The following is a 25,132-nucleotide window of genomic DNA, read 5'->3' on the forward strand; positions in this document are numbered from 1 at the left end:
GGCTGCTTGGCAAGGGAAGCAGACAGGAGCTAGCTGAGCTTTCTGTTCCTTTGGCCTCCTTGAGCTGCCGCCTCTTCTTCCCCTCCTTATTAGCCTGGTGGACTTGCCTGTTTCATTGTGAGGTTATTAACCCTTTCATTCCATCTCTGAAAGACAGTTCCCAATTACCCAAAGGGACCTTGAGGTTCAGAGACACTGAGGAGTGTGCCCAAAGTCACACAGCAAGTCAGAAGACAAAGCAAGATGAGAACTCATACTCCCCAGGCTGGTGGCTTCTCTGCAGCACACTTTGTGACTTCTCTGCAGCCACTTAATCTTCACTCTATTTAAAATAAGAGCTGCTTTGTATCTGGGTTCATCATCTCTGAGCTGGAAAGGAAGCGGACCTTAAGATGTCCATTTGCTTTTTGGAGCTGAGCTAAGCCCAACCAGGAGGTTCCCCATGATCTAAAACAGTGGTAGGGGTGAGGAGTAGGAATAAAGGAAGAAGAGGCAGGTGAGAAAGGTGGGAACTTAATGGGAGAAAGGGAAAAACAAAGGCTAATATCAATAAAGCCCCTCCCAGGAACCAAGTCCTGCAATAGGCCCCTTTCCCGACATGCTCTTTGAGGGAAGTATCTTGACCCCATTCACGGATGACATGCAGAGCCCAGAACTGAGCAAAGTCAATCTACCTTCAGACCAAGGAAGAGCTGGGGAGATGCTGGGGGCAATCTCTGCATGATGATTGCATGCTGATTATATCCAACAAGGCTGCATTGCAAGGGAGGAGTGATTCAAAAGGACCCAGCACCAGCTAATGACTGTTACCCAGATGAGTTCCTAAAACCACGAGGAAATGAAACCAACAGTCCAGCAAGCCCAGAAACTGAGCCCGAAGAACTAGATCTGTTCCTTACTTGCTCTGAAGCCGGAACAGCTGCCTCTTCCGTAAAATGGGGACAATTTCTCAGGGTTGTTCCACACATTATAGAGGGCAGCATTTATGAAAGAAAGACATCGTAAATTATATAATAATACTCCACTGCAAGAACTAATGGTTCTGCCTCCATATTTGGGGCTTGGATTAATGTCTTCCTGCTGCCTGTGACAAACTGAGAAGCAGGAAAAGAAGATTCTCTGAGTTGATCAGGCAATGGCAGGTTTTCCAGCGATCGAACACCCACCCACTTCCACCTCCCCACCTCACCCGCTACCTGGGCCCTGGGGGCCTGGGCATTCTTGCCCTTCCACTGTACCACAGACAGCAGGAGATTCATTCCCGGATGAGCCCCAGGTCAGACACTGACTGGGCTGGACCCGTGAGTCAGGGTTCTGTGGCAGACTGAATCAACAGAGCAGACAGGCCTGGCGCAGCCAGTGGCCCAAACAGAAAGGGAAAGGCCAGTGCCTTTGCTTGGTCTGGGCTGGGCCGGGGCTGCAACAGTTGTAGCCAGTAGCTGAGTTCAAGCTGGGGGTAAATAAATATATCTCCAGCAAAGCAGAAGGAAGCACATGCGTTGTTTGGTGACATCTCAACTTCCTCCTTCCCTCTATTAACTCCAGGTTAAGACAATTCTATCTGATCTCTGTTTTCTCATCTGAAAATAAGGAAGTTGCCTTGTTTCAGCTTTGCATCTTCTGATCATGGCAGGGACCCACCATGGTGAGGGGGTCTGGCTGGATCTCTGAATTTTACCTGGTACCCACATCTCTCAGCCCCATTCTCTCCTTTCCTTAGCTCAGGATTGTTGCTTCTGGGCTCAGAGGAGATGCAGCTGGTCATAAGTCCCTATTTCTATCCTGCTCAGAGATGTCATCGACATTGATGGACCCCAGTTGACACTCACAGGCCTACAATGCACCTACCTCTCTGCCCATCAGCCCCAGTACTCATGACTTTCTGCAGCTCCTCTTCCAGAAGTGTATCTGTCCATCATCTCTGATCTCTCTGTCAAAGATGTTCGCCAAGAGCTCATGGGGAAACTCAGGCAGCACAACAGTAAGGGTAGAGCATGGTGAGGACACGAGTTTGACCTCCTGAAGCCACTCCACATAGCCAGGTGACGGCTTTTGTATGTTTTCCTTGAGGCTCAGGTGCATAGCATTGGCGGAACTAGAATCTCTGCTTCATGACTGTTTTCACTATTGGTCCATGCAGGGCCCATTTGTAACTTGCTAGTTAGTTGGTTTTAACAATGTAATAAGCCTCCATAAATCCACCATCTCCAACAAAAGCTAGGACTTAATAGTAACCTACATCTAACCATAAGGTCCCCACTCCTGTGCACACATATCCATCGCCCTCCTGAGGTGGGTGGGGCAAGTGTCTTTTGTTTATTAATTCAACAAATGTTGGCTGTACATATTTGATAGGCCAGGGACTGTGCTACAAGCTGCCTGCCCATGTAAGTTCTTCCCAAACCCCATATTCGTCATTCCCTTGCTTCTCTATGGAAAAGATTCTGTGCTATAGGTAATCTTTTGGGACTCACTTTTTCACTTAATAGTACATTCTAATATCATCATCATCATTATTATTATTGTTATTATTTTGAGATGGAGTCTCGCTCTGTCCCCCAGGCTGGAGAGCAGTGGCACTATCTCACTCACTGCAACCTCCGCCTCCCAGGTTCAAGAGATTCTCCTGCCTCGGCCTTCTGAGTAGCTGGGATTACAGGCGCCTACCACCATGCCTGGCTAATTTTTGTATTTTTAGTAGAGACAGGGTTTCACCATGTTGGCCAGGCTGGTCTCGAATTCCTGACCTCATGATCCACCCGCCTCGGCCTCCCAAAGTTCTGGGATTACAGGTGTGAGCCACCACACCTGGCCCCATCCATATTATTTTGTGTCACTATCGTTCATTTGTTTTGACTTCAACCTAATATGTCATTGTGTGAATATCCCACAGCCAGCTTCGTAAAGACTGACCTGAGACTGAGTCCTCAAACTGAGATATTTTCACTAATTCTTTCATTCAACAAATATCTTTTCAACACTCGTTATGTACTGTACATTGTAGGAGACATCAGGGATGCCACAGTTAACAAGATAGTCACAGTTCCTATCATTCTAGCTTACAGTTTTGCTTTATTTTTTCTCTCTCTCTTTTGGTTTCAAACAGGTATAGAATTTTTCCCCACAGCTACTACTCAGTGAATAGCAATTGAAAACATATTAAGGGCCAGTCAGCGTGGCTCACACCTGTACTCCCAGAACTTTAGGAGGCTGAAGTGGGCAGATCTTTTGAGTCCAGGAGTTCGAGACCAGCCTGGGCAATAGAGTGAGACCTCATCTCTACGAAAAAATTAAAAATAGCTGGCGTGGTGGTGCATGCCCGTAGTCCCAGCTACTTGGGAGGCTGAGGTGGGAGGAGCACTTGAGCCCAGTGGGTGGCTGTTGCAGCGAGCTGAGATCACAACATTGCACTCCAGCCTGGGTGAAAGAATGAGGACTCTCTCTTTCTCTCTCTCTCTCTCTCTCACACACACACACACACACACACACACACTTAGCCACTGTTTGGTCCAGTGATGAGGAATCCAAGGCCCCAGAAAGTGCAAAATATAAACCTCCTTTGTGCCTCGGCTTCTAGCACAATTCCGGGTCCATCAAAGGTGTATAGTCAATATTTGTTAAATTAATAATAAACAAAAGAAACTTGCCCTACCTACCTCAATGAATGCAGGCATGCATGCACAGATAGACTCAGTGGAAAAGAATGAATCAACAGGAAAGGGCCCACTTCCCTGCTCCACGAGCAGCTCCTCTAGCCTCCCACAGCTCAGCAAGCACCCTCTCACCCACAAAACTAAACCCAAGCACACCCAATCCATCGGCGAGGCCTATTGCCTGTATCTTCCAAACACATATGGCGTCTTTTTACCACCAACCTCCTCTCTCCTTAGGCCCTTGCCTTGCTCCAGCCATGCCCATCTCTATTCAGTTCCTCCAACCCCCCAAGCTTGTTCCTTCCCACTTGGCTCCTTCTTGTCACCTCCTCTAGGGAGACCAGTAAGATCCTCCATAACCATCCTGAGCCCCTCCCTAGAGCTCCCATTCTCAGTCTCCATCCAGGCGCTGTCTCCTCACCCTGGATTACTCTCTGCATAACACCTACACCTCTCTGACCTTTTCTGGTTTATCTGTTTATGGCCTGTCCTCCCCCTTCCCCTAGCCCTCCTCTCCACCAAGAAACAAGCTTCTCAGGGACAGACTCTCGGCTGTCTTGTTTGGGCACTATTTTCTCCATCTTGCTGAGGTGGTTTTTTTTTTTTTTTTTTTTTTGTACCCCAGAACTTGGGAGGGCGGAGGGGGGAAACCAAAAAGTAGGTGGAGACAGAGAGAGAGAGAGAGAGAGAAAGCAAGGAAGGAAGGAAGGAAGGAAGGAAGGAAGGAAGGAAGGAAAGAAGGAAGGAAGGAGAGAAGGAAGGAAGGAAGTTCAATTCCGGGTGGATCCCATTCCCTTAAAAGGTCACCACCCCTCGACTGCCAAGCTGAGATCTAATGACCTCCAAAGGAGTAGTCAGTCGGCTGCGGGGGTCGTAGCCTTCCCAAAGCGCTGTAGTCACGGCGTAAACAGAAGCGTGCCGCAAGGCCTACCGTCTGCCGCCCGCAGGTGAGTAAACCCCATGGTACTCCAACGAGTAGTTAAGCCGGCGTATCACAGATGCTTGGCATGTCAAGCCGCCCCGCCGATGCTCTCTCTCCCTCTACTTTTAGTGAACCCGTTGTATCCCCAGAGGGGGTGCACCATTCCTGGAGGTACTGCAATACCAGGTCGATGCGTGGAGTGGACGGAGCAGGCTCCTATTCCATCTCCCTGCTCCAAAAATCCATTTAATATATTGTCCTCGGATAGAGGACGTATCAGATATTAAACTGATAAGAACAGATACTACACTTGATCTTAGCCAAAAGGCCAAGAAGCAATGAGGTGGTTTCTTAATCTGTCTCTGAATCCTCCTGGAGTAGTGCCTGGTACAATGTAGATGCTTTACAAGCATTTGTTTAGTTAATAATTAATTCTTCAATGCTGCCCATCCTGGTTAGCAGACAATTGATATCGACTTGACTAGACAAGAGTTAGATGAAAGGACTTTGTAAACCATCACATGCCAGTTGGGTGTGAATTACTGTTCGTATTATCCTACCTTGACTCTAGCCACAACAATGCAGAGTTGCCCAATTGGGTCTCATCTTCAGCCTGGAAACAGTCTGCTCTATCCAGCCCTGGTGATGGTGGAGGAGACACAGCTGGGAACGAACTGCTATGCAGAGCTCAAATTTCAGTATCAGCCTGGTGCTAAACACCAAGGGTACAAAGGCAATGAGAAAGAGTGGCCAATTAAAAATAAAATTTTAAATTTTAAAAAGCAACCAAAAAGAAGAAAAAACAAAAGGAAACGCTGACCACCCTACAAGAGAAGTCCTGTGATAAACTCCTGTACCAAATGCTACAGAAATGCAGAGGATGATGTAACTGCCCAGGGGGTTCACCTTGCCTGCTGCCTAGACAAAACCGATTCTTCAAGACGGGGGAATTGCAATAGAGAAAGAGTAATTCACACAGAGCCAGCTGTGCGGGAGACTGGAGTTTTATTATTACTCAAATCAGTCTTCCCAAGCATTCAGGAAGCAGAGTTTTTAAGAATAACTTGGGTGGGGGGAAGCCAGTGAGCCAGGAATGTTGATTGGTCGGGGATGAATCATATGGAGTTGGAGCTGACTTCTTGCACTGAGTCAGTTCCTGGGTGGGGGGCCACAGATCAGATAAGCCAGTTTATCGATCTGGGTGGTGCCAGCTGATCCATCAAGTGCAGGGTCTGCAAAATATCTCAAGCACTGATCTTAGAAGCAGTTTGGGGAGGGTCAGAGTCTTGTGGCCTCCAGCTGTATGATTCCTAAACCATAATATCTAATCTCGGGGCTAATGTTAATCTAGTCCCCAGACAAGAAGGAGGTTTGCTTTGGGAAAGAGCTGTTACCAACTTTGCTTAAACTATAAGCTGAGTTTCTCCCAAAGTTAGTTCAGCCTATGCTCAGGAATGACCAAGGACAGCTTGGAGGTTAGAAGTGAGACGGAGTCGGTTAAGTTAGATCTCTTTCACTGTCTCAGGCATCATTTTGCAAAGGCAGTTTCAATGGGAGGGCAGAGGGAAGAGAGTTCCCATGTGAGAGCCCAGCATTTCCTACCAGACAACTCATATAATCCTCACAGTAGTCTTTTGAAACAGGTTTTATTGTCCCCACTCTACAGAGGGTAAGCCTGGAGTTCAGAGAGGTGAAGGATCTTTCCTGAAAGCACACAGTTAACAGGAGGCCGGGGTTGTATTCTGACTCGACCCCTGCAGACTGCAGAACCAAGCTGTGTGCTACACCACAAGGCTGCCCATGGCCTAGTGTCACCCAAGGGCAAGGCCAGGCATGTCCTTCCAGCAGACTACAGGCTCGTTTGGGAGGAAAAGAAAGAGCTCCTCCCTATTGCTGTGTCCACCATGCTTAGCCGTGGAGCAGGCGACACCCAGGGACCCTCCCTCCATATCTAATCAGGGTCACCCACTCAGGGATTAAAAGGGGCCCTCTCACTCCCAAGAGGAACAGAAAAAATCTCCAGCCGGAAATGTACAAGGTCCTGCGACTCCTCCAACCACCACCAAGGCGGGTCATGACTTCAGCACAATAGGGCAGGCAAGTCCCTGGGTGGAGACCTAGACCACAGGGTTCAGAGGGCGTAAACCCAGACAGCATCCTCCCTTTAACATTTGCCTGGCTGAAAGGGTGTGCATGTATTTTGTATGTGAGCCTTTGTGTCAGTGGCTCCTCCATGTGACTCTATGTGGCTGTGTGTGTGCCGAGTGCACACGTGAAGTGGTGTGAGTAAGTAGAAATGCCTTTGCGTGTATTTGTGTACATGCATCAATGGTGGCCTAAGACTATGCCCAGAAATGTCATAGTGTTGGTAGCATATATGTAGTAAGGCATTCAAGTCTAAAGTGAATTTTTGCACATATAAACCCCCGTGTAACCAATGTCAAGAATAATATCCAGAAGTTTTCCAGAAGACTCCACTGTGCTCCTTCCAATAACTAACTCCCCCCCCCCATGGTAACTACTATTCTGACTTCTATCACTATAGATTAACCTCACCTTTTAAACTTTAGATAAGTAGAATCGTACTTTTTGCGACTATTTTCTTCCCTTCATCATTATGTCTGTGGAATTCATCCATATCATTGCATTTTGAATTAGTTTATTCTTGTCTATTGCTGAATTATATTCTATTATATGAAAATGCCAGTTTATCTACTCTACCAGTGACTGACGTTTGGGTTTTTCCAATGTTTAGCTATTACAAATGAAGCAACTATAAACCTTCATGCACAGGGTTTTTGCTAGACGTTTGTTCTCGTTTCTCTTGGCTATCTCCTGGAGCAGAATTGCTGGATCATAGAATCATAAAATAGTTGTATGTTTAGCATTAGTGGATTCAGCCAAACCATTTTCCAAAGTATTTGTACCAATTTACACTCCCACCAACAGTCTGAGAGCTCCTGTTTTCCCACATCCTCATCAACACAGTATTGTCAGTCTTTTACATTTTAGACATTTGGTGTTTATGTAGAGATATTTTATTGTGGTTTGAATCTGCATTTGCCGGATAAGTAATGGCATTAAGCATTGTTTGGTATTTGTTGGCTAGTTGGGTGTTCCCTTTTGTAAAATGTCGATCCAAGTTTTTACAGAAATATAGTATCTGTAAACATAGACAAATCATTGACAAAAGCAGATAGTAGAGCAGAATCATCTTTAGGAATTCAGCAATTTACACAACAAACCAGCAGCCAGTTGCTTCTACAATTGCTAATCAGTTGCTACTGGCTAAGTAAATTAATAAGTAAACTAATTGAAACAGATCAAATAGGTGTATGACTGAATGTTTCTTGTTGAACCAGGTATTTGGATAACACAGAGACCCCTACTTTAGACTCAGGGAGAAGGGAATATAGACAAGACCCAAGAACCTCCCCTAGGCTGCTAGGCCCAGCCGGAGAGGCTCCCACCTCAACTCACTGACTGTTTGTCCTTCAATTGCAGGATCCTGACAGTGATCAACCTCTGAACAGCCTCGGTAAGTTCAGGTCCAGCTTTCGTTTGTCCACCTTAGCCTCTGAGTTTCAGCTACCAAGTAGATCCTAAGCCACTCTCGCCTGGCCCTCACCACCACCACCAAAGTGATAAGTGCCATGGGTGACATCCAGCCACCTGTCTATCCATCACTCAGCAAACATTCCAGGATTCATTCTAGAAGCAGGAGGCCTGGTCTCTGGGGAAATAGGACCAACAAACCTAAAATCACCAAAACAATGATTCTCCAATTCATTCATTCAGTTACTCTTATTATTTCACTAAAACTGTAAGTACCTGCCATGTGCCAGGCCCTGGGCTGGATGCTGGCCTATCACAGTAATTAAGACAGCCGAAGTCCCTGGTCTCATGGAGTTCACGGTCCCACTGTGCTGCCAAGGAACAAGCTGGCCAGAAGCATTTTCATGAAAAATGGCAATGCTTGCCTGATTTCCAGGGGAAGAAAAATAAGTTAAAAAATAGAATGATCTCAAATTTAAGGAGGTATTTTTCTTCCATTGCATTTTCTTAAACCATTAATATCTACTCCTGATAGCCTGCTAGATCAGCAAAACAGAAGAGCAAGGAACACGTTAATATGAACAGATCAGTGAGAAAATGGCCAATCCTGCTTGACAAGTTATTTATTTCCCAGTTCTGGGTCATGAGTTAACAACGACCACAGACGAAGTAATCTTTAGCAAGTAAAATGGTGCCTAGTTGATACTTTGGAATTTAATATAAGAGTAGGCCATGGTGTCCCCAAAGAACACCAGGGTGCCAGCTGCTCCACCACCTAAGCAAGCCTGAGAACTCTCAAACCAGAAAACAAGCTGAGTTTGCTCGAGGACCAGGGAGTGAACGTGCCTATGCAGAACTAGGAATTGGTGAAGACTAGCAGTGGAAGTCCATTTGGCTCAGAGAGAGAGGCCAAATTACACTGGCTTTGAAAGACATAATCCAGATGTGGAAGTCTCTTGTAGGCCCTCGAGTAAGAAGTGACAGGATGAAAGCAGCTTTTAGGAAGCTCTGTCTAGCTGCAGTGGATAGGACAGGCTGGAGGGAGGAACAACAGCTGGCAAAGAGGCTGTTCATAGCTCACTGTGTTCGTTAACTTAAACTAGGTATGAAAGCTCTTTCCTTCCTGGTGGGGGAAGCAGATGCTCCCGGAGAATATCTGGCCCTGGACACAGGAACCCAGGGCTCCCCATGGGTCACTCACTCTTGGAGAAAACAAACCAATCTCATGTTACCAGAGGTGGGTGCTCAATAAATAAATCATGCATAAATTCATGAACAAAATGTCATCATAGTCATGGCCACAGGAAAGAGAACAATTCTGAAGACTGGCTGCTGGAACTTTAAAAACAGTATCAGCAAATATTACTGATAAGCTACTTTGTGCCAGGTCATAGTTTACAGGCAATACCATTTCAGTCCACATTCCCACTGCGTGGCCTCTGTGTCTGAAGTTAAAACTCTCTTTTGGGGAAACACAAAGTGTCCTAAGCTTTCCTTTGTCAACAGATTCATTAGTACTGGCATTCACTGGGTGCCAATCTCTGGCAGGATGCCATTCTCTGCTTTTGAAGAGCTGAGGAAAGAAATAGAGCCAGACATGTGATTAGCCATCATTCAAGGCAGAATAAAATGTGACCTGTAAGAAAGGTAGAGGGGGCCGGGCATGGTGGCTCATGCCAGTAATCCTAGCACTTGGGGAGGCCAAGGGGGGTGGATTGCTTGAGCCCAGGAGTTTGAGACCTGTCTGGGTAACATGGTAAAACCCCATTTCTACAAAAAATATGAATGTTAACTGGGTGTGGTACCACATGCCTGTAGTCCCAGCAACTCAGAAGGCTAAGGTAAAAGGATGGCTTGAGCCCAGGAGTTAGAGGTTGCAGTGAGCCAAGATCATGCCACTGCCCCTGCACTCCAGCCTGGGCAGCAGATTCAGTGAATGAAGGAGAGAGAGAGAGAGAGAGAGAGAGAGAGAGAGAAGAGAAGAGAAGAGAAGAGGAGGGGAGGGGAGGGGAGGGGAGGGGAGGGGAGGGGAGGGGAGGGGAGGGGAGGGGAGGGGAGGGGAGGGGAAAAGAAAAGAAAAGAAGTAGGTAGTAGAAGGGATGTGCTTAAGAGAACAGAGCCAAGAACAATTCATGTTCATGTGACAAATATTTGTTGAGCAATTGCTATGGACCAAGCACTGTTCTAGGTACCAGGGATTCAGCAGTGAACAAAACAGACAAGTTCTGTCTTCAACGAGTCTTCATTTCATGGAAGGGTGGGAGGAGACAGAAAATATGTCAAATACAGCATATGTTAGAGGTGATGCATGCTTTGGAAGAAAAGAAAGCAAGAAAGGAGGATAGGAAAGGTTGAAAGGCTGCATTTTAAATAGGGAGATCCAGGTAGGCCTCACTGTGAAGGTGACAGTGAAGAAAGACTGGGAGGAGGAGAGGGAGCCAGCCATGTGGAGGTGAGGGCAGGAGAGCCGGTCCGTTGCTTTCCAGGGTTTCCAGAATTCTTGCCACAGCTCCCCCAGGGGAGCAGTCCCCATGGCACCTCCCCAGCTTATTTCCCACAGGAGCGGGGGACTTAAAAGAATATGTCTCTGATACTTACTGATACTAATTTTGCCTACGTTTTCCCTTTGCCAAGTTCCTTCTTCTTGGATAATGATGTGCAATTGACAATGTAGTTATTATCACCTCTGTTCTAGGCAGTAATAAACTCCTACCCGGTCTCCCTAACCCCAGACTCTTTTGTTCCAATCCATCTCCTCTCTGATGAAAGATCCATTTTTCTTTTTGTTTTTGGAGATGGAGTCTTGCTCTTGTCGCCCAGGCTGGAGTACAATGGCACGATCTCAGCTCACTGCAACCTCCACCTCCTGGGTTCAAGCGATTCTCCTGCCTCAGCCTTCCAAGTAGCTGGGATTACAGACATGCACCACCACACCTGGCTAATTTTTGTATGTTTAGTAGAGCCAGGGTTTCACCATCTTGGCCAGGCTGGTCTTGAACTCCTGACCTCAGGCGATCCACCCACCTTGGCCTCCCAAAGTGCTGGGATTACAGGCGTGAGCCACCACACCCGACTAGATCCATCTTTCTAAAATTAATTTGATCCTGTCTCTCCACTGTTCAAAAACTTTCAACGGTTCCTCACTGCCTTCAGGATAAAACCCAGACTCCTTAGCATAGTGTTCAAGAGTCTCCACAGCTGCCTTCACCCATCCTGCCTTCCAACTTGCCTTTATTCCCCTGGTACACCAGGCACACCAGGCAGCTTACAGGCCCCCTCCATGCCTCTGACTGAGCTGAGCCAGCGCCTCCCTCCTGACTGCATTTAAGTGCCACCTGCTGAGGAGGCTTTCATCAGCTTACCTTTGAAGATGTCTCTATTATAACATATATTATCTTCCACCTGGCTGGACTGGCATCTGTGTCTGCCTCTTCCCCCAGATGGTAATCTCTTTAAAGACAAGGACCAGGCTGGGGACTTGCTGTTTGTGGGATTGAAGATGCATTGATTCGCAAATGTTTATTAAGCCTCTACTAAGCACGCACTGTGCTGGAGGCCCCTGCCTCCCTGAAGCTTAATGTTTAATCAAAAACTAAGTCAGGAGGTCAGGAAAAGGATAAATGGTGGCACAGTGAATGGGTACATGCTCCAGGGGCTCAGGCCTCTCTCGGGCAGGCAAAAGTCAGACAAAACCCAGAAACGTCCTGGGACAGGCTCAGGCAAGACACAGGGGAGGCAGCCTGGCCTGGGGGCTCCTTTGAGGGACACTCAGGAATGATAGGTGAGCCTGGATAAGTGAGAAGAGGCAGGGTAACCATGTGCTGATGAAGCTAAGCCTTGTCTGCAGGAATAACCCCCTAGCATTAACCAAAACTGTCCTCAAGGCATTGCTGTCACCGGCCAGAGGGCGGCAGGCTGTGGAGTTTGGCTCAGGGACCACCAAGTGCTGACGGTATGCTCTTCCCCTCTGCCTCCCACCTTCCTACAGATGTCAGCCCCCTGCGCAAACCCCGTACCCCCATGGAGACCTTCAGAAAGGTGGGGATCCCCATCATCGTAGCACTACTGAGCCTGGCGAGTATCATCATTGTGGTTGTCCTCAGTAAGTGACAGCCCCTACCCGACTTTCACCCTCTAAGTAAATGACAGGGCCCACCCCCCCACCCCCACACTCACCCCTGATTAAGTGACAGTCCCCCACTCCTGCCCTCACCCCTTCAGTAAGGGGCAGTCCCCCACTCCTGCCTTCACCCCTTCAGTAAGAGGCAGTCCCCCACCCCTGCCCTCACCCCTTCAGTAAGAGGCAGTCTCACCCCTGCCCTCACCCCCTCAGTAAGAGGCAGTCCCACCCCTGCCCTCACCCCCTCAGTGAGAGGCAGCCCCGCCCCTCCCATCATCACCTCATAAGTGGCAGCCCCTACTTGTCCTTCACCCCCTCAGTAAGTGGCAGCCCCCACCCCCACAGTCAGGGGCAGGTGATCTGCATAAAGCTTTGCAGAAAAAAAAATCACTGGTATAATAAAAGGAATTTGAGGAGAAAAAAGAGAAAGAGAGGAAGAGAGAAAGAAAGAAAGAAAGGAAGGATGGAAGGAAGGAAGGAAGGAAGGAAGGAAGGAAGGAAGGAAGGGAGGAAGGGAAACCATATGTATCCACCCCCTGCTTTGAAGAGAACCTTATTCTAAGAGTGAAAGGGGAGATGAACTCAGCCCCCATCTGTTCCAGATGGCTTCTATCCCAGGTGACTTCTTCTAGAGGGAGAGCATAGTGGCACATGTTCCTAACCCACGCAGGCAATTTGCAGGGCCGCCACGCCCCCTGCCCCCTCCTTCCCATCTTCTGCAGATTGAAAGCTGAGTGGCTCTGAGCAGCAGCTGGAAGAACAGGGAGAGTTTCTGCTTGTGAGGAGGGGAGAAAGAGGAGGCAGCAGAGAAGACCCCCCAGGCAGCCGACACCTGGCCCCCTTCAGCCTGGCCTTCACCATGGCTAGTGCCTGAGGCCCAGTGTGGTCTTGAGCAGGCCTCTCTGCCTCAGGCCCTTATCTGTGATAAAGAAGATTCAACTGAAGGAGCAGGGATGTGGGTCCTTTTCGGCTCCCACATCTTATGGTGGAGTCATTGCCTTTGTTATCCACATGAGCACAGCAGGTTACTGACCGCAACTTTTCACAGCAAGAAGTAGGGCACTGGGGACCAGACTAGGAATCAGGACACCTGAGACAGGGATCCTGGCTCTGCCACTTGCTGCTGCGTGACCTTGAGTAAGTCCTTCACTGCCTTGTACCCTCAGTCTCCTCACCTGTAAAATGTCCTTCCTCCCTCAAAGTGATATCATGAGCACCAATGAGATAACATATGTAAACGACCAAGCTAAAAACCAAGTTTTGCAAAAGAGTGTGTCATCACATAGCAGCTGGCGAAATGTGACCCAGGACATGCATTTGCTAATTGGGGCAGGACTGCCTGTGCAGCCAGGGAATAGCTGGCCTTTCAGGAATCTGCACTTGTAACTGTGGTGACATTTCAAGCAGTAGCAGCCAACTGCCTGGTTGGAGGACACTGAGAGAGCCTCTGGTCCCCCTTCTACACGAGCACTGAGGCTCGGAGAGGAGTAGGGGCAGTCAGGGTCAAGGCTGGGAAGGACCCCAGTGCCCTGATTGGACAGGTTCATTTCCATCTCGTGGCGGTAGAAATGCAGAGCCACAATATAAACCCCACTCAAAGCCCTGGGAGCCCTGGATGGGTGTGAGATGCAGATGACCCCAAACCCTTTCTCCTTGGTCTTGGTTGCCCACACGATGGAGGTTTGCAGTGACATCAGCAGACTTGCCATCCTGTTCTATTCAGGCTAATGTTGAAGTGAGCTTGCTTTCCACAAGCATATACCCTGCCACAGTGGAGATAAAGGGGGCCAGAGTTATCCAGGGAAAGCCAGGCAGGCACTGAAGCATAATTTAGAGCTGGACACTCCCTGTCCCAGAAGGTCCTACATGGCTTCCACATCCTTGGCCCCCGGATTCTGTAATCAGTGGTTGTAACCCAGTCCTCCATCCTGGGCCGGGCTCCCTCAACCTATGGTTTCTGGAGTCTCAACTGGCAACGCTGTCTCCTGGATTTGTCCCAGGAGGCTGGGGTGACTCTGCCTTACCCTGGCTTCTGATCATAAACCAAACTCCAAAGAGCTAGGTAATACCTGGCTCCTCCTTCTCCCTTGCTTCACTCAAGCCAGGAGCATCAGGGCCAGCGATCACATCTCAAGCTTCCCCAGAGAGTTAGATGGGCCCTGGCTGTACACTGGAAGCACTGTATGCCCTGGGAAAATAAAGCCTGACCTTCAATTCTCCATGTCCCTGTTTGTAATGTGAGTTAGTAATAACACCTCCCTCCCAAGACTGTTACCAGGATTACATGAAGAAATGTATGGAAAGCTCCTAACACGGTGACAAGCAGGGACCATTATTAGATTTAATGCCACTACTCTTAAGACCAGCCCAGGATGATACTGGACCGAGAGGGGCCCATCAGGCCAAGCAAGAATTGAGTTACGAAGGAGGAGTCCCCTCCTGCCAGGGTGTCTGCCTGTGAATCTTCACTAAGGAAAAGTTTGTTTGTTTGTCTGTTTGTTTGTTTGCTTGAGACAAGGTCTTACTTTGTCTTCCAGACTAGAGTGTAATCGTGTGATCACGGCTCACTGCAGCCTCAAACTTCTGGGCTCAAGCAATCCTCCTGCCTCAGACTCCCAAGTTGCTGGGACCACAGGGACACACCACCATGCCTGGCTAATTTTTTTTATTTTTATTTTGGAGAAACAAGGATCTCACTATGTTGCCCAGATAGATCTTGAACTCCTGGGCTCAAACAATCCTCCTGCCTTGGTACCCCAAAGTGCTGGATTACAGGTGTGAACTACCATGCACGGCCAGAAAAAGTGTTAAAATATCAGTTCCCTGAAGGATTTTTTTTTTTTTTTTTTTTTTTGAGACGGAGTCTCGCTCTGTCGCCCGGACTGGAGTGCAGTGGCTGGATCTCAGCTCACTGCAAGCTCCGCCTCCCGGGTTTACGCCATTCTCCTGCCTCAGCCTCCCGAGTAGCTGGGACTACAGGCGCCCGCCACCTCGCCCGGCTAGTTTTTGTATTTTTAGTAGAGACGGGGTTTCACCGTGTTAGCCAGGATGGTCTCGATCTCCTGACCTCGTGATCCGCCCGTCTCAGCCTCCCAAAGTGCTGGGATTACAGGCTTGAGCCACCGCGCCCGGCCCCCCTGAAGGATTAAACACACTCGACATCTTTCCATCATCCCAAGATGGCAAAAGAACAACAGAATTTGAAAGCAGCTGGCAGAATCTAAAGACAGCAAGAGAAACAGAACAACCAAGGACCAAGCCCTTAACAGATCTTTCTCTTTTTTTCTTAATTTTAGTTATTTTTATTTATATATTTTAATTACTTTTTTTCTTCAACTTTTATTCTAAGTGCTGGGGTACATGTGCAGGACGTGCAGGTTTGTTACATAGGTAAGCGTGTGCCATGGTGGTTTGCACTGATCAACCCTTCACTGAGGTGTAAAGCCCGGCAACCATTAGCTATAATTCCTGATGCTCTCCCTCCCCCTGCCTCCCACCCGACAGGCCCCTGAGTGTGTTGATCCCCTGCATATGTCCATGTGTTCTTATCTTTCAACAGTTCTTTCGCCCAGATAAAAGCACCCAACTCTAGAACTATACTTGATAGTTACGAGACATTTTTACAACTACCATCATACCACATGCTCTCAACAGCCCTGTGAGGCAGATATTATAGATACTATCATCCCATTGTACAGATGAGGAAACTGAGAACTAAGGAGGGAAAGTGATCCATATAAAGTTGCACAGCATGGCTGGGCACAGTGACTCACGCCTGTAATCCCAGCACTTTGGGAGGCCGAGGCAGGTGGATCACCTGAGGTCGGGTGTTCGAGAGCAGCCCGGCCAACATGGTGAAACCCCATCTCTACTAAAAATACAAAAAATCAGCTGAGTATGGTGGCACGTGCCTGTAATCCCAGCTACTCGGGAGGCTGAGGCAGGAGAATCACTTAAACTTGGGAGGCGGAGGCTGCAGTGAGCCAAGATCCCACCACTGCACTCCAGCCTGAATGACAGAGCGAGACTCCATCTCAAAAAAAAAAAAAGTTAAGTTCCACAGTAGGTGGTAGAGCTAGGACTCAGAACTGGGTCTTCAGACTCTGGGTTCCTCCTCTGTTACCAGAACGTACTGAGCCAGCACTGGGGGTAAGAGGCAGGTACCAGCCTGTTTCTCAATTTCTCCCATACACGTGACCTCTCTTGATCCTCAGACATCGTGTGGGTATGGGGCCGGTGTTACTCTCTCCACTTTACAGACAAGGAAGCTGAGGTTCAGGCCAAGTCTATGTGCTACAAAGTAGCAGAACTGAGCCTGGAACTCATGCGTCTGAGAGCCCAGCATTATCTCCAGGAAAACCCAGCCTCTCCCTGCTCAAGCCTGACCCTCAGCCCTCTCTGCCCCTCCCTGCACTTGCCTTCCAGTCAAGGTGATTCTGGATAAATACTACTTCCTCTGCGGGCAACCCCTCCACTTCATCCCAAGGAAGCAGCTGTGTGATGGGGAGCTGGACTGTCCCTTGGGAGAGGATGAGGAGCACTGTGTCAAGAGCTTCCCCGAAGGGCCTGCAGTGGCAGGTGAGTGCAGGGTCTGAGGGACAAGAGGAGTGGTCCCAGCAGGAGGTCTGCTCAGGTCCCCATGGCCCACTGCATAGTATCCGCCACCTACTTGTCACTTTTCATCCTTGTTGTATAAGGTTCTTTTTTTGTTTGTGTGTTTTTGTTTTTGTTTTGAGGCAGAGTGCTCTGTGGCCCAGGATGGAGTGCAATGGCTTGGTCTTGGCTCACTGCAACCTCTGCCTTCCAAGTTCAAGTGATTCTCCTGCCTCAGCCTCATGAGTAGCTGGGATTACAGGTGCCAGCCACCATGCCTGGCTCATTTTTATATTTTTAGTAGAGACAGGGTTTTGCCATGTTGGTCAGGCTGGTCTCAAACTCCTGACCTCAGGTGATCCGCCCGCCTTGGCCTCCCAAACTGCTGAGATTACAGGCGTGAGCCACTGTACCCTGCTGTATAAGTTTCTTGAGAGCAGGACTGTGTCTTGTCTACCTTTAAATCCCAATACTTAACACATAGCAAACAGTAACTATTTGACGAACAAATGTGAGCCAGAAAGGACAGGAAATTGTAACTGAACCTGCCCCGTGCGTGCTGTGCCTGGGTGGATTTCAGGCGGAGGGCTAGACTGGGTGACCTTGGAGCGTTCCTCCTTTCTATGAGATCTGTTATTTCAAGGAGACTAGAAAAGAGACTTCTCAGCACTTCGCCAGCTATTGGTCCTTCTATTCTTTAGTGCTTGCTGAGATGCGCTATGTGACAGGACTGAGCCAGGTCCTTTCAATGGATAGATGTTTTGAGCATAAAACCCACGTTCTCTCTTGGGCTGGACTTTTCTACTTTCATCCCCCTGGTACTTGGGCTCTGAAGAAAAAAAACATAGGTAGGGAGATGAGTGATGGGGCTTCTAAGGGCAGGGCTGAGTGACTTCCTGTGTATTTGCTCTTTCTTTATCAGAAGTCAAATGCCCAAGGGCACCTGTCATCCTACTGCCAATAGGACTTCTCACTCAACCTCCCCCCTGACCTTTCTTGGAGAAGGACCTAGGTCCCTCTCTGAGACATTTCCCCAGGCTGAGAAAGTTGCATGGACCGTGGATGGGTATGTGGTCCATACAATTTAAACAAGTTGTATATGGTCACTGGGTAGAGTGACCACATAATTGATCATCAAAACTGATACCTGTAAGAGCAAAAGGGGCACTATTAACCATTGGGCCAGGGCAACAGGTCAAAACAGAGACTGACCCTGGGACATCTGGTCACACTAGCTACTGTCAAAATGGGGCCCAAATAGACAAAGCCAAATGGAGGAAATTTCCTTGACGTTGAAAGTGTTGGGGCTCTGTGGTACCCCCAGTTCTAGGTTGGGGGAGGTTGGACTAGTCTCATGATGAGTTCTGAGGGGGATGGACCAGATGAGCCCCCTCTTCCATCTAACCCAGGTTCCTTTCCTCCCAGTCCGCCTCTCCAAGGACCGATCCACCCTGCAGGTGCTGGACCCGGCCACAGGGAACTGGTTCTCTGCCTGTTTCGACAACTTCACAGAAGCTTTGGCCGAGACAGCCTGTAGGCAAATGGGCTACAGCAGGTAACCAACCTGAGCCTTTCTTCTCCTTTTTCCCTCCTTCCTCTTTCCTCCTCTTCCTCCTTTCCTTCCTCCCTTCTTCTCTCTTTCCTAAAAAATACAGGCATTGGAGCTGGGCAGAATGGCTTTTGAATCCCAGCATTTCACTTATAAGTAACAAGAAGTTAAATTTCCTAAGCCTCAGGTTCCTCAGGAGTGAATTGGAGGAAGTAATGCCAACCTCATAGTACCCCCTCCTTCTAGATTGGAGCCCCTTCTTGTCCTAGAACCATGGGCATTTCAAGATGTGAAAGACCCTAGGGATCATCTAGTCCATGCATCATAGGAAGGTTTTGGAACGCCAGTGAGAGAATGTGTGCTGCCCTCCAACACACACACACATACACACACACACACACACACACACACACTTCTAGCTTCTATGCAGTCCTCTCCTTTCCTTTACTCCTCAACCTTCACTCCTTTGTCCTGACTTTGCCAGAAACGGTTCCTGCCCAGTAATACAAAAGCCAAGTTAACTTATTCAAAGTTTCATTGGTTAAGATTTAGCTTAAGTGAACCTAGTTTCAGTGGGGCCCCATTTTCGGCAATCCCAGCTCTCTCTGCAAATTTCAAAAGCAGTTCCAAATCTGGAGTGGATGAAAAGGTGTAAGATTATAATAAGAGTAATTTGCATTTTATATATTTATATTCATTTGATTTTGGCAGAAACCCCAAAAGATAGTTATTATATCTATTTCATAAATAGGCTCAAAGAAAGTAAGTAACTTGCTAGGGTAGTAGTTGGGAGGTAGAGGGCTAGAATTTGAGCCCAAGATCCCTAATTCTTGCACATTAGGAGTTCTCACAGTGTTTCTGTTTCCACACTGGGTGATTCTTTATTCTCATGTAGGACATCATCTATAAAGGAAGGGGCTGATGAGATGGTTGATCACTCAGAGAGTTTAGCTGGAGAGGATGGAAAGGAACCCATGCATTCAGTTGCAGAGTAAGATAACCTATCTCTGGCAGGCCTCAAACTTCTTCAGGATTCTAAGAGACTGGACCCAGAGACTAGGCCAAAAACAAAAACAAAAACAACTCCACCAGGCAGACATCACCAATCAATCACAGAACTCTCTCCCATGGATCCCTCATGTAGCCTCAAAGTGCTTTTTCAGTAAATGCTCCAGGCAGCCATTACAAATCAATCAGAATTATTTGCCTCTCTCTTCTCTGCTCATCAGGCTTCTGCTGCTCTCTACTCTCCACAGGGGGCAACTTCCAGTACCCTCCAGAAAGCACACCCCGCCACCTTCATTTCAAGGAGAGTGAGGAAGTCATGCCCGGCACCTGCTATTCTCTCCTCTTCCCGCAGCCACTGAGCCCAGCCTCGCTGCAGCCAGCCCCCGCTCTCCACTGTAGTCTAGTCAACTGCTGCGTCAGCCGTCAGCCGTACCTAGCACAGCAGACTGAGGCTTGATTATGAAACCCGGGTGTCTCCAGTGGATCTTAAGGTGATAGGCTCCTGGAATTTCTGTCCTTATGGAGCTCACTAAGGCACCAAACCACCTGACTCTTGTGCTTTATAAAATCAAAGTTCATCAGAATCATTCATTGGGATGGAATTGGTGAACAGAAGTTAACTTTCCTGGGAATGTCCATTTCCACCATATTCCCTCCTTCTAGGTCTCAGATTTCTCTACTTTCTTTCCTCCTTCTAGATTGGAGGCCCTTCTTGTCCTACAACCATAGGCATTTCAAGATCTGGAAGATCCTAGGGATCATCTAGTCCATGCATTTTTTTTTTTTTTTTTTTTTTTTTGACAGAGTCTCACTCTGTCACCCAGGCTGGAGTGCAATGGTGCTATCTCAGCTCACTACCACCTCCACCTCCCAGGTTCAAGTGATTCTCTCACCTCAGCCTCCTGAATAGCTGGGATTACAGGCACTCGCCATCATGCCCGGCTGATTTTTGTATTTTTGTAGAGACTGGGCTTCACCATGTTGGCCAGGCTAGTCTTGAACTCCTGATCTCAGGTGATCCATCCACCTTAGCCTCCCAAAATGCTGGGATTACAGGCATGAGCCACTGTGCCCAGCCCCATGCATCTTTTTATAGAGAGGGAAACTGAGGCTTGGAGAGACCCAGAAAAAGAATGTGACTTGCCCAAGACCACACATCAAGCTAGTGCCAGAGCCAGGGACAGAACCTAGATTATGAGGACTCCTAAAATGGACTCTAGTCCTCCCAGGTCTGAGTCCTCCCTGGGTCCTTCCAGGAAGTGCCAGCATTCCTGCCTGAGAATGTGCCAAACCACCAGTATCATGGACTGACCCACCCCTCCATGGAGAGCTTCTACTAGCATTGCTAGCATGGTTGGGGATGGAAGGAAAAGATTTAGAAGAGGCAGATTCAGTAAAGGAAAAATCAGAGAGATGGAATTAATCAGGGAAGACTTCTTGTTGGAGGAAAAACTTCAACCCAAAGTTTGAAAGCAGGCAAGCATGGATTAGCAGAGAGAAAGAGGGAGGGTGGTCCAGTTGAGATAAACGTTTGTTTGGATTCTTACGAAGATAATCCAGTCCTGTTCTATTAAATAGCTCTAAGGGGGCCAAAAGTATATCCCCACTATTAAAGTCAAACCAGATGCCTTGTTTGGAGAACCCAATATCCACATTCCAACTCCCTCCCAGGTGAGAAGGGAGCTAATCTGGGCCCCTATGCCTCTTTCTTTCCCTGCTGTGAACCAAAAGACATTGCTGGGATATTTGAAATAGGGACAGAGCTGGGAGTTTGGAAAGGAGACCCTTACCATCTCTCCAGGGCTCTGGGTTCTGGATTTGGAGTCCCTGCCCAAGAAAGCAAGTTACATCAGCACAGCACCAAGGGTTGAGTCCTGGGATGCCAAGGATATATTCTTTATTGTATAGCAAAGCAGGCCCCATCTTCACTGACTAAGACCACCTCCACTCCCTGGCCACTCCCCACGAGGCATTCTCTGCCACCCTCTCTCCTAAGAGTGGGAGCCAACTCTACCATCATGTTGTAACCCCCTGCCCCAGCTCACAACTCTCTCTCTCTCTCTCTCTCTCTCTCTCTCTCTCTCTCTCTCTCTGTCTCTCGATGTGAGCAGCAAACCCACTTTCAGAGCTGTGGAGATTGGCCCAGACCAGGATCTGGATGTTGTTGAAATCACAGAAAACAGCCAGGAGCTTCACGTGAGGAACTCAAGTGGGTAAGTGAGGGGACACCTTCTGGCCTACAGAAGGCCCCCACATGGATGCTGCTCTTCAGGTGGCAACCAGCTCACCTGGAACCCTAAGCAGCCAGGGGAATGTAAGCCAGACATCAGGAAGAACCCCTAGCCAGACAGATCATTCAGTGCCAAGAGCTATAGACTCATATTTTGGAGAGGTTTTCTGTGTTGACTTGTTTTTAACACAATGGACAGCTGGACAAAGTGTGTTGTCCTATTCAAAGTCAGAGGGATGGATAATGTGACCTTTCCCTCAACCTGGATAGTAAATAGTTTTTGCTACTGTCATAAATTTTCTAATAAATTGCCCAATAATCAAGATTGCAAAGTCACTTTGTCCTTCCCCCCCAACTTACCCAGCCAGAGCTCCCCACCTTCTTGATGCTCCAGGGAAGAGGCTCCACGGCCCTTGTGGGTGGCCCATTCCTGAGCCTCGTCACCCTACATTAGAGCAGAGCATCCAGTTGAAATCTGTCACGTTGTGGCAAAGCAGTTCAGAGAGGAGGCTGGCTTCTTAGCATTCAGGGATGTTGCTGAGGGCCGCTTATTCACCTGTGGGGAAAAGAAAGAGAGATCAGACTGTTACTGTGTCTATGTAGAAAGAAGTAGACATAAGAGACTCCATTTTGTTCTGTACTAAGAAAAACTCTTCTGCCTTGAGATGCTGTTAATCTATAACCCTACCCCCAACCCTGTGCTCACAGAGACATGTGCTGTGTTTACTCAAGGCTTAATGGATTTAGGGCTATGCAGGATGTGCTTTGTTAAACAAGTGCTTGAAGGCAGTATGCTTGTTACAAGTCATCACCACTCTCTAATCTCAAGTACCCCAGGGAGACAATACACTGTGCAAGGCCACAGGGACCTCTGCCTAGGAAAGTCAGGTATTGTCCAAGGTTTCTCCCCCTGTGATACTCTGAGATATGGCCTCATGGGAAGGGAAAGACATGACCATCCCCCAGCCCAGACACCAGTAAAGGGTCTATACTGAGGAGGATTAGTAAAAGAGGAAGGCCTCTTTACAGTTGAGATAAGAGGAAGGCATCTGTCTCCTGCTGTCCCTGGGCAATGGAATGTCTTGGTGTAAAACCCGATTGTATGTTCTATTTACTGAGATAGGAGAAAAGCGCCTTAGGGCTGGAAGTGAGACTTGTTGGTGGCAGTACTGCTCTTTCATGCACCAAGATGTTATGTATGTGCATATGAAAGCACAACACCTTTTCTTAACCTTGTTTATGACACAGAGACATTTGTTCACATGTTTTCCTGCTGACCCTCTCCCCATTATTACCCTATTGTCCTGCCACATCCCTCTCTCCGAGATGGTAAAGATAATGATCAATAAATACTGAGGAAACTCAAGAGACCGGTGCCGGTGGTGCGGGTCTTCCGTATGCTGAGCGCTGGTCCCCTGGGCCCACTTTTCTTTCTCTATACTTTGTCTCTGTCTCTTTCTTTTCTCAAGTCTCTTGTTCCACCTGACGAGAAATGCCCACAGGTGGTGCAGGGGCTGGTCCCCTTCATTCACTAAAAGTAAATCTTGAAATGGACAGGATTGGTCCAGAATGATCCTTTGCCTAAAATTCCATCAAAATCCCATTCTTCCATTTGGAAAGCCCGCAGTGCCACAGACTCTGTTCTGGGATCTGCCCTCTTCCCTCTTGGGTCCCAGGAGCCCAGGCTGGGCTTTGAAGCAGGCAGGGCCCAGTGCACCATAGGTACTCAGCAGTGGGGGTGTTGAATCCAATCAAATGGAAGTGTCAGTGCAGGAAATGCAATGGATGTCAATGCGCTCTCCACATGTTCCCCACTGTGCAGCTTCCACATTCCCCAGGTATTGGGAGGGGACTTGAATTAATAGCATTGGGAGGCTTAAGTCCCTGCCTCCCAGCTGAGCAAGAGGCTTAAATCACAGGGTGCTGTGTCTGTCTTCCAGGCCCTGTCTCTCAGGCTCCCTGGTCTCCCTGCACTGTCTTGGTGAGTACCCCAGATCTCTGAGGGTTTGGGGCCTGGGCCAGCAATGAGCAAGGAGGAAGACCTTCATCTTCACTCCTAAATTTCTGGGACTCCAAGTTTCATTCTGCCTTGGTCTACAGCCCTTGGGCTTGCAGGTCAATGCCCCCTCGAGTTGTTAGTGGCCTTGGGCAGGTCACTTTCTTTTTCTGGGTCTTTCCAAGCCTCAGTTTCCCTCTTCTACCATCTGTGCATGGCTCCACAACCTAAGTGGAGACCTGGGAGAGAGCGTTAGGAAGACTGAAAAGGGCAGGACGGGGCCTCCACTGCCTCCCACCCCTGGTCAGGACCCACATAGCCTTCTTTGTCACAATCAGCTCAGGTATCCAAGATCAGATTACCTACATTCATTATTTGAGCAAATATTCATTGAACAGTTAGAATATGTCTCACTCTGTCAGTTGCTGGCTAGAAGTAGAAAGTACCAGATGAGTGAAATAATTGGCCACTATCCTCAGTAGCTTATGACTAAGTAAGAGAGAAATGCAAGACAGCATGTGGAAAATACCAAACTGAGTAGCAGTCACAATGGACATGCTGCAGAGAGAGCTGGACAGGGGTCAGAAGACCTGGGCACCAGTCCCGTTCACTTCTAGTGTGGCCTCGAGTCATTCACCTGACCGTCCTGAAGTTCATTTTCCCAAGAAGTTGTTTAGTCCAGCTGCCCGTCAAGGATCTCTAGGGACCCTTCTAGCTCTAACAGAGGAGATCAGAGAAGAAAACAAGCCCTGTGGCTCATCTCATCCTACCAGCTTCACAGAGAACTGAGACTGGCCTGGAAGGACAGCCAGAAATTAGAACACCTAAAGGAAGAAGGTCACAATGCTGCCTCTGCAATTTAGGAGTGTATATGCTTCCCTGCAGGATGTTGAGAGTTTCATTCATTATCATGTGCCCCCCACTCCGACTCCACAATACCTAGTGTGTGGGGTCTGACACGTGGTAGCTGTCAATGAATGAATGAATGAATGGCCAAACCATCTGAGGTTCTGCACTGAGTAGCCCTGAAGGTATGAAGGAGCGTAAGTGACAGGTCCTCCCTTGCGGGACCTCTGTTTTACCAAGAAGACAAGACCTAAACTCAACAACTCTGAAAGGGTGGACAACACTCGGAATAGCCTGTGGGAATGCCAGAGAAAGGGAAATTCCCAGGGACTGGGGGCCCAGGCTAAACACTGAAAAATGCATCTGTAGGTTCAAGGAGGAAAAGGCCATGTCTGTCTGTCTTGCCTGCCACTCTCTCCCAGCACCCAGCACTGCCCCAAGACAGAGGGCACTTGACACAAATTGGTTAGATTAATGAATGATTTAGAATTCAGTGGTCCCCAAACTTTTTGGCACCAGGGGCTTGTTGCATGGAAGACAATTTTTCCACAAACCAAGAAGGGGATAGAGAGCATTAGATTCTCTCTCTTTTTTTTTTTTTTTTTTTTTTTGGAGACTGAGTCTCACTCTTGTCACTCAGCCTGGAGTCCAGTGTTGCGA

General features: G+C 48.2%; 1 protein-coding gene and 1 non-coding gene across 2 annotated transcripts in view; one reads left to right on the plus strand and one right to left on the minus strand.

Moving 5' to 3' along the window:
• TMPRSS4 (transmembrane serine protease 4) overlaps positions 1 to 25,132 on the plus strand; it is a 44,529-nt gene that overhangs the window by 10,954 nt on the left and 8,443 nt on the right. Inside the window, exons 2-7 of the mRNA XM_033205660.1 lie at positions 8,080 to 8,113; positions 12,119 to 12,232; positions 16,676 to 16,828; positions 18,269 to 18,398; positions 21,512 to 21,613; positions 23,571 to 23,611. Coding sequence (XP_033061551.1) covers positions 8,080 to 8,113; positions 12,119 to 12,232; positions 16,676 to 16,828; positions 18,269 to 18,398; positions 21,512 to 21,613; positions 23,571 to 23,611 — 574 coding nt within the window. The remainder of the gene's footprint in view (positions 1 to 8,079; positions 8,114 to 12,118; positions 12,233 to 16,675; positions 16,829 to 18,268; positions 18,399 to 21,511; positions 21,614 to 23,570; positions 23,612 to 25,132) is intronic.
• Positions 4,725 to 4,915, minus strand: LOC117081915. Its single transcript, XR_004436379.1, has one exon. It is a non-coding gene; the product is annotated as a U2 spliceosomal RNA (small nuclear RNA).

The sequence above is a fragment of the Trachypithecus francoisi genome, unplaced genomic scaffold (assembly GCF_009764315.1).
Source record: "Trachypithecus francoisi isolate TF-2019V2 unplaced genomic scaffold, Tfra_2.0 Lachesis_group8, whole genome shotgun sequence".
Taxonomy (NCBI): domain Eukaryota; kingdom Metazoa; phylum Chordata; class Mammalia; order Primates; family Cercopithecidae; genus Trachypithecus; species Trachypithecus francoisi.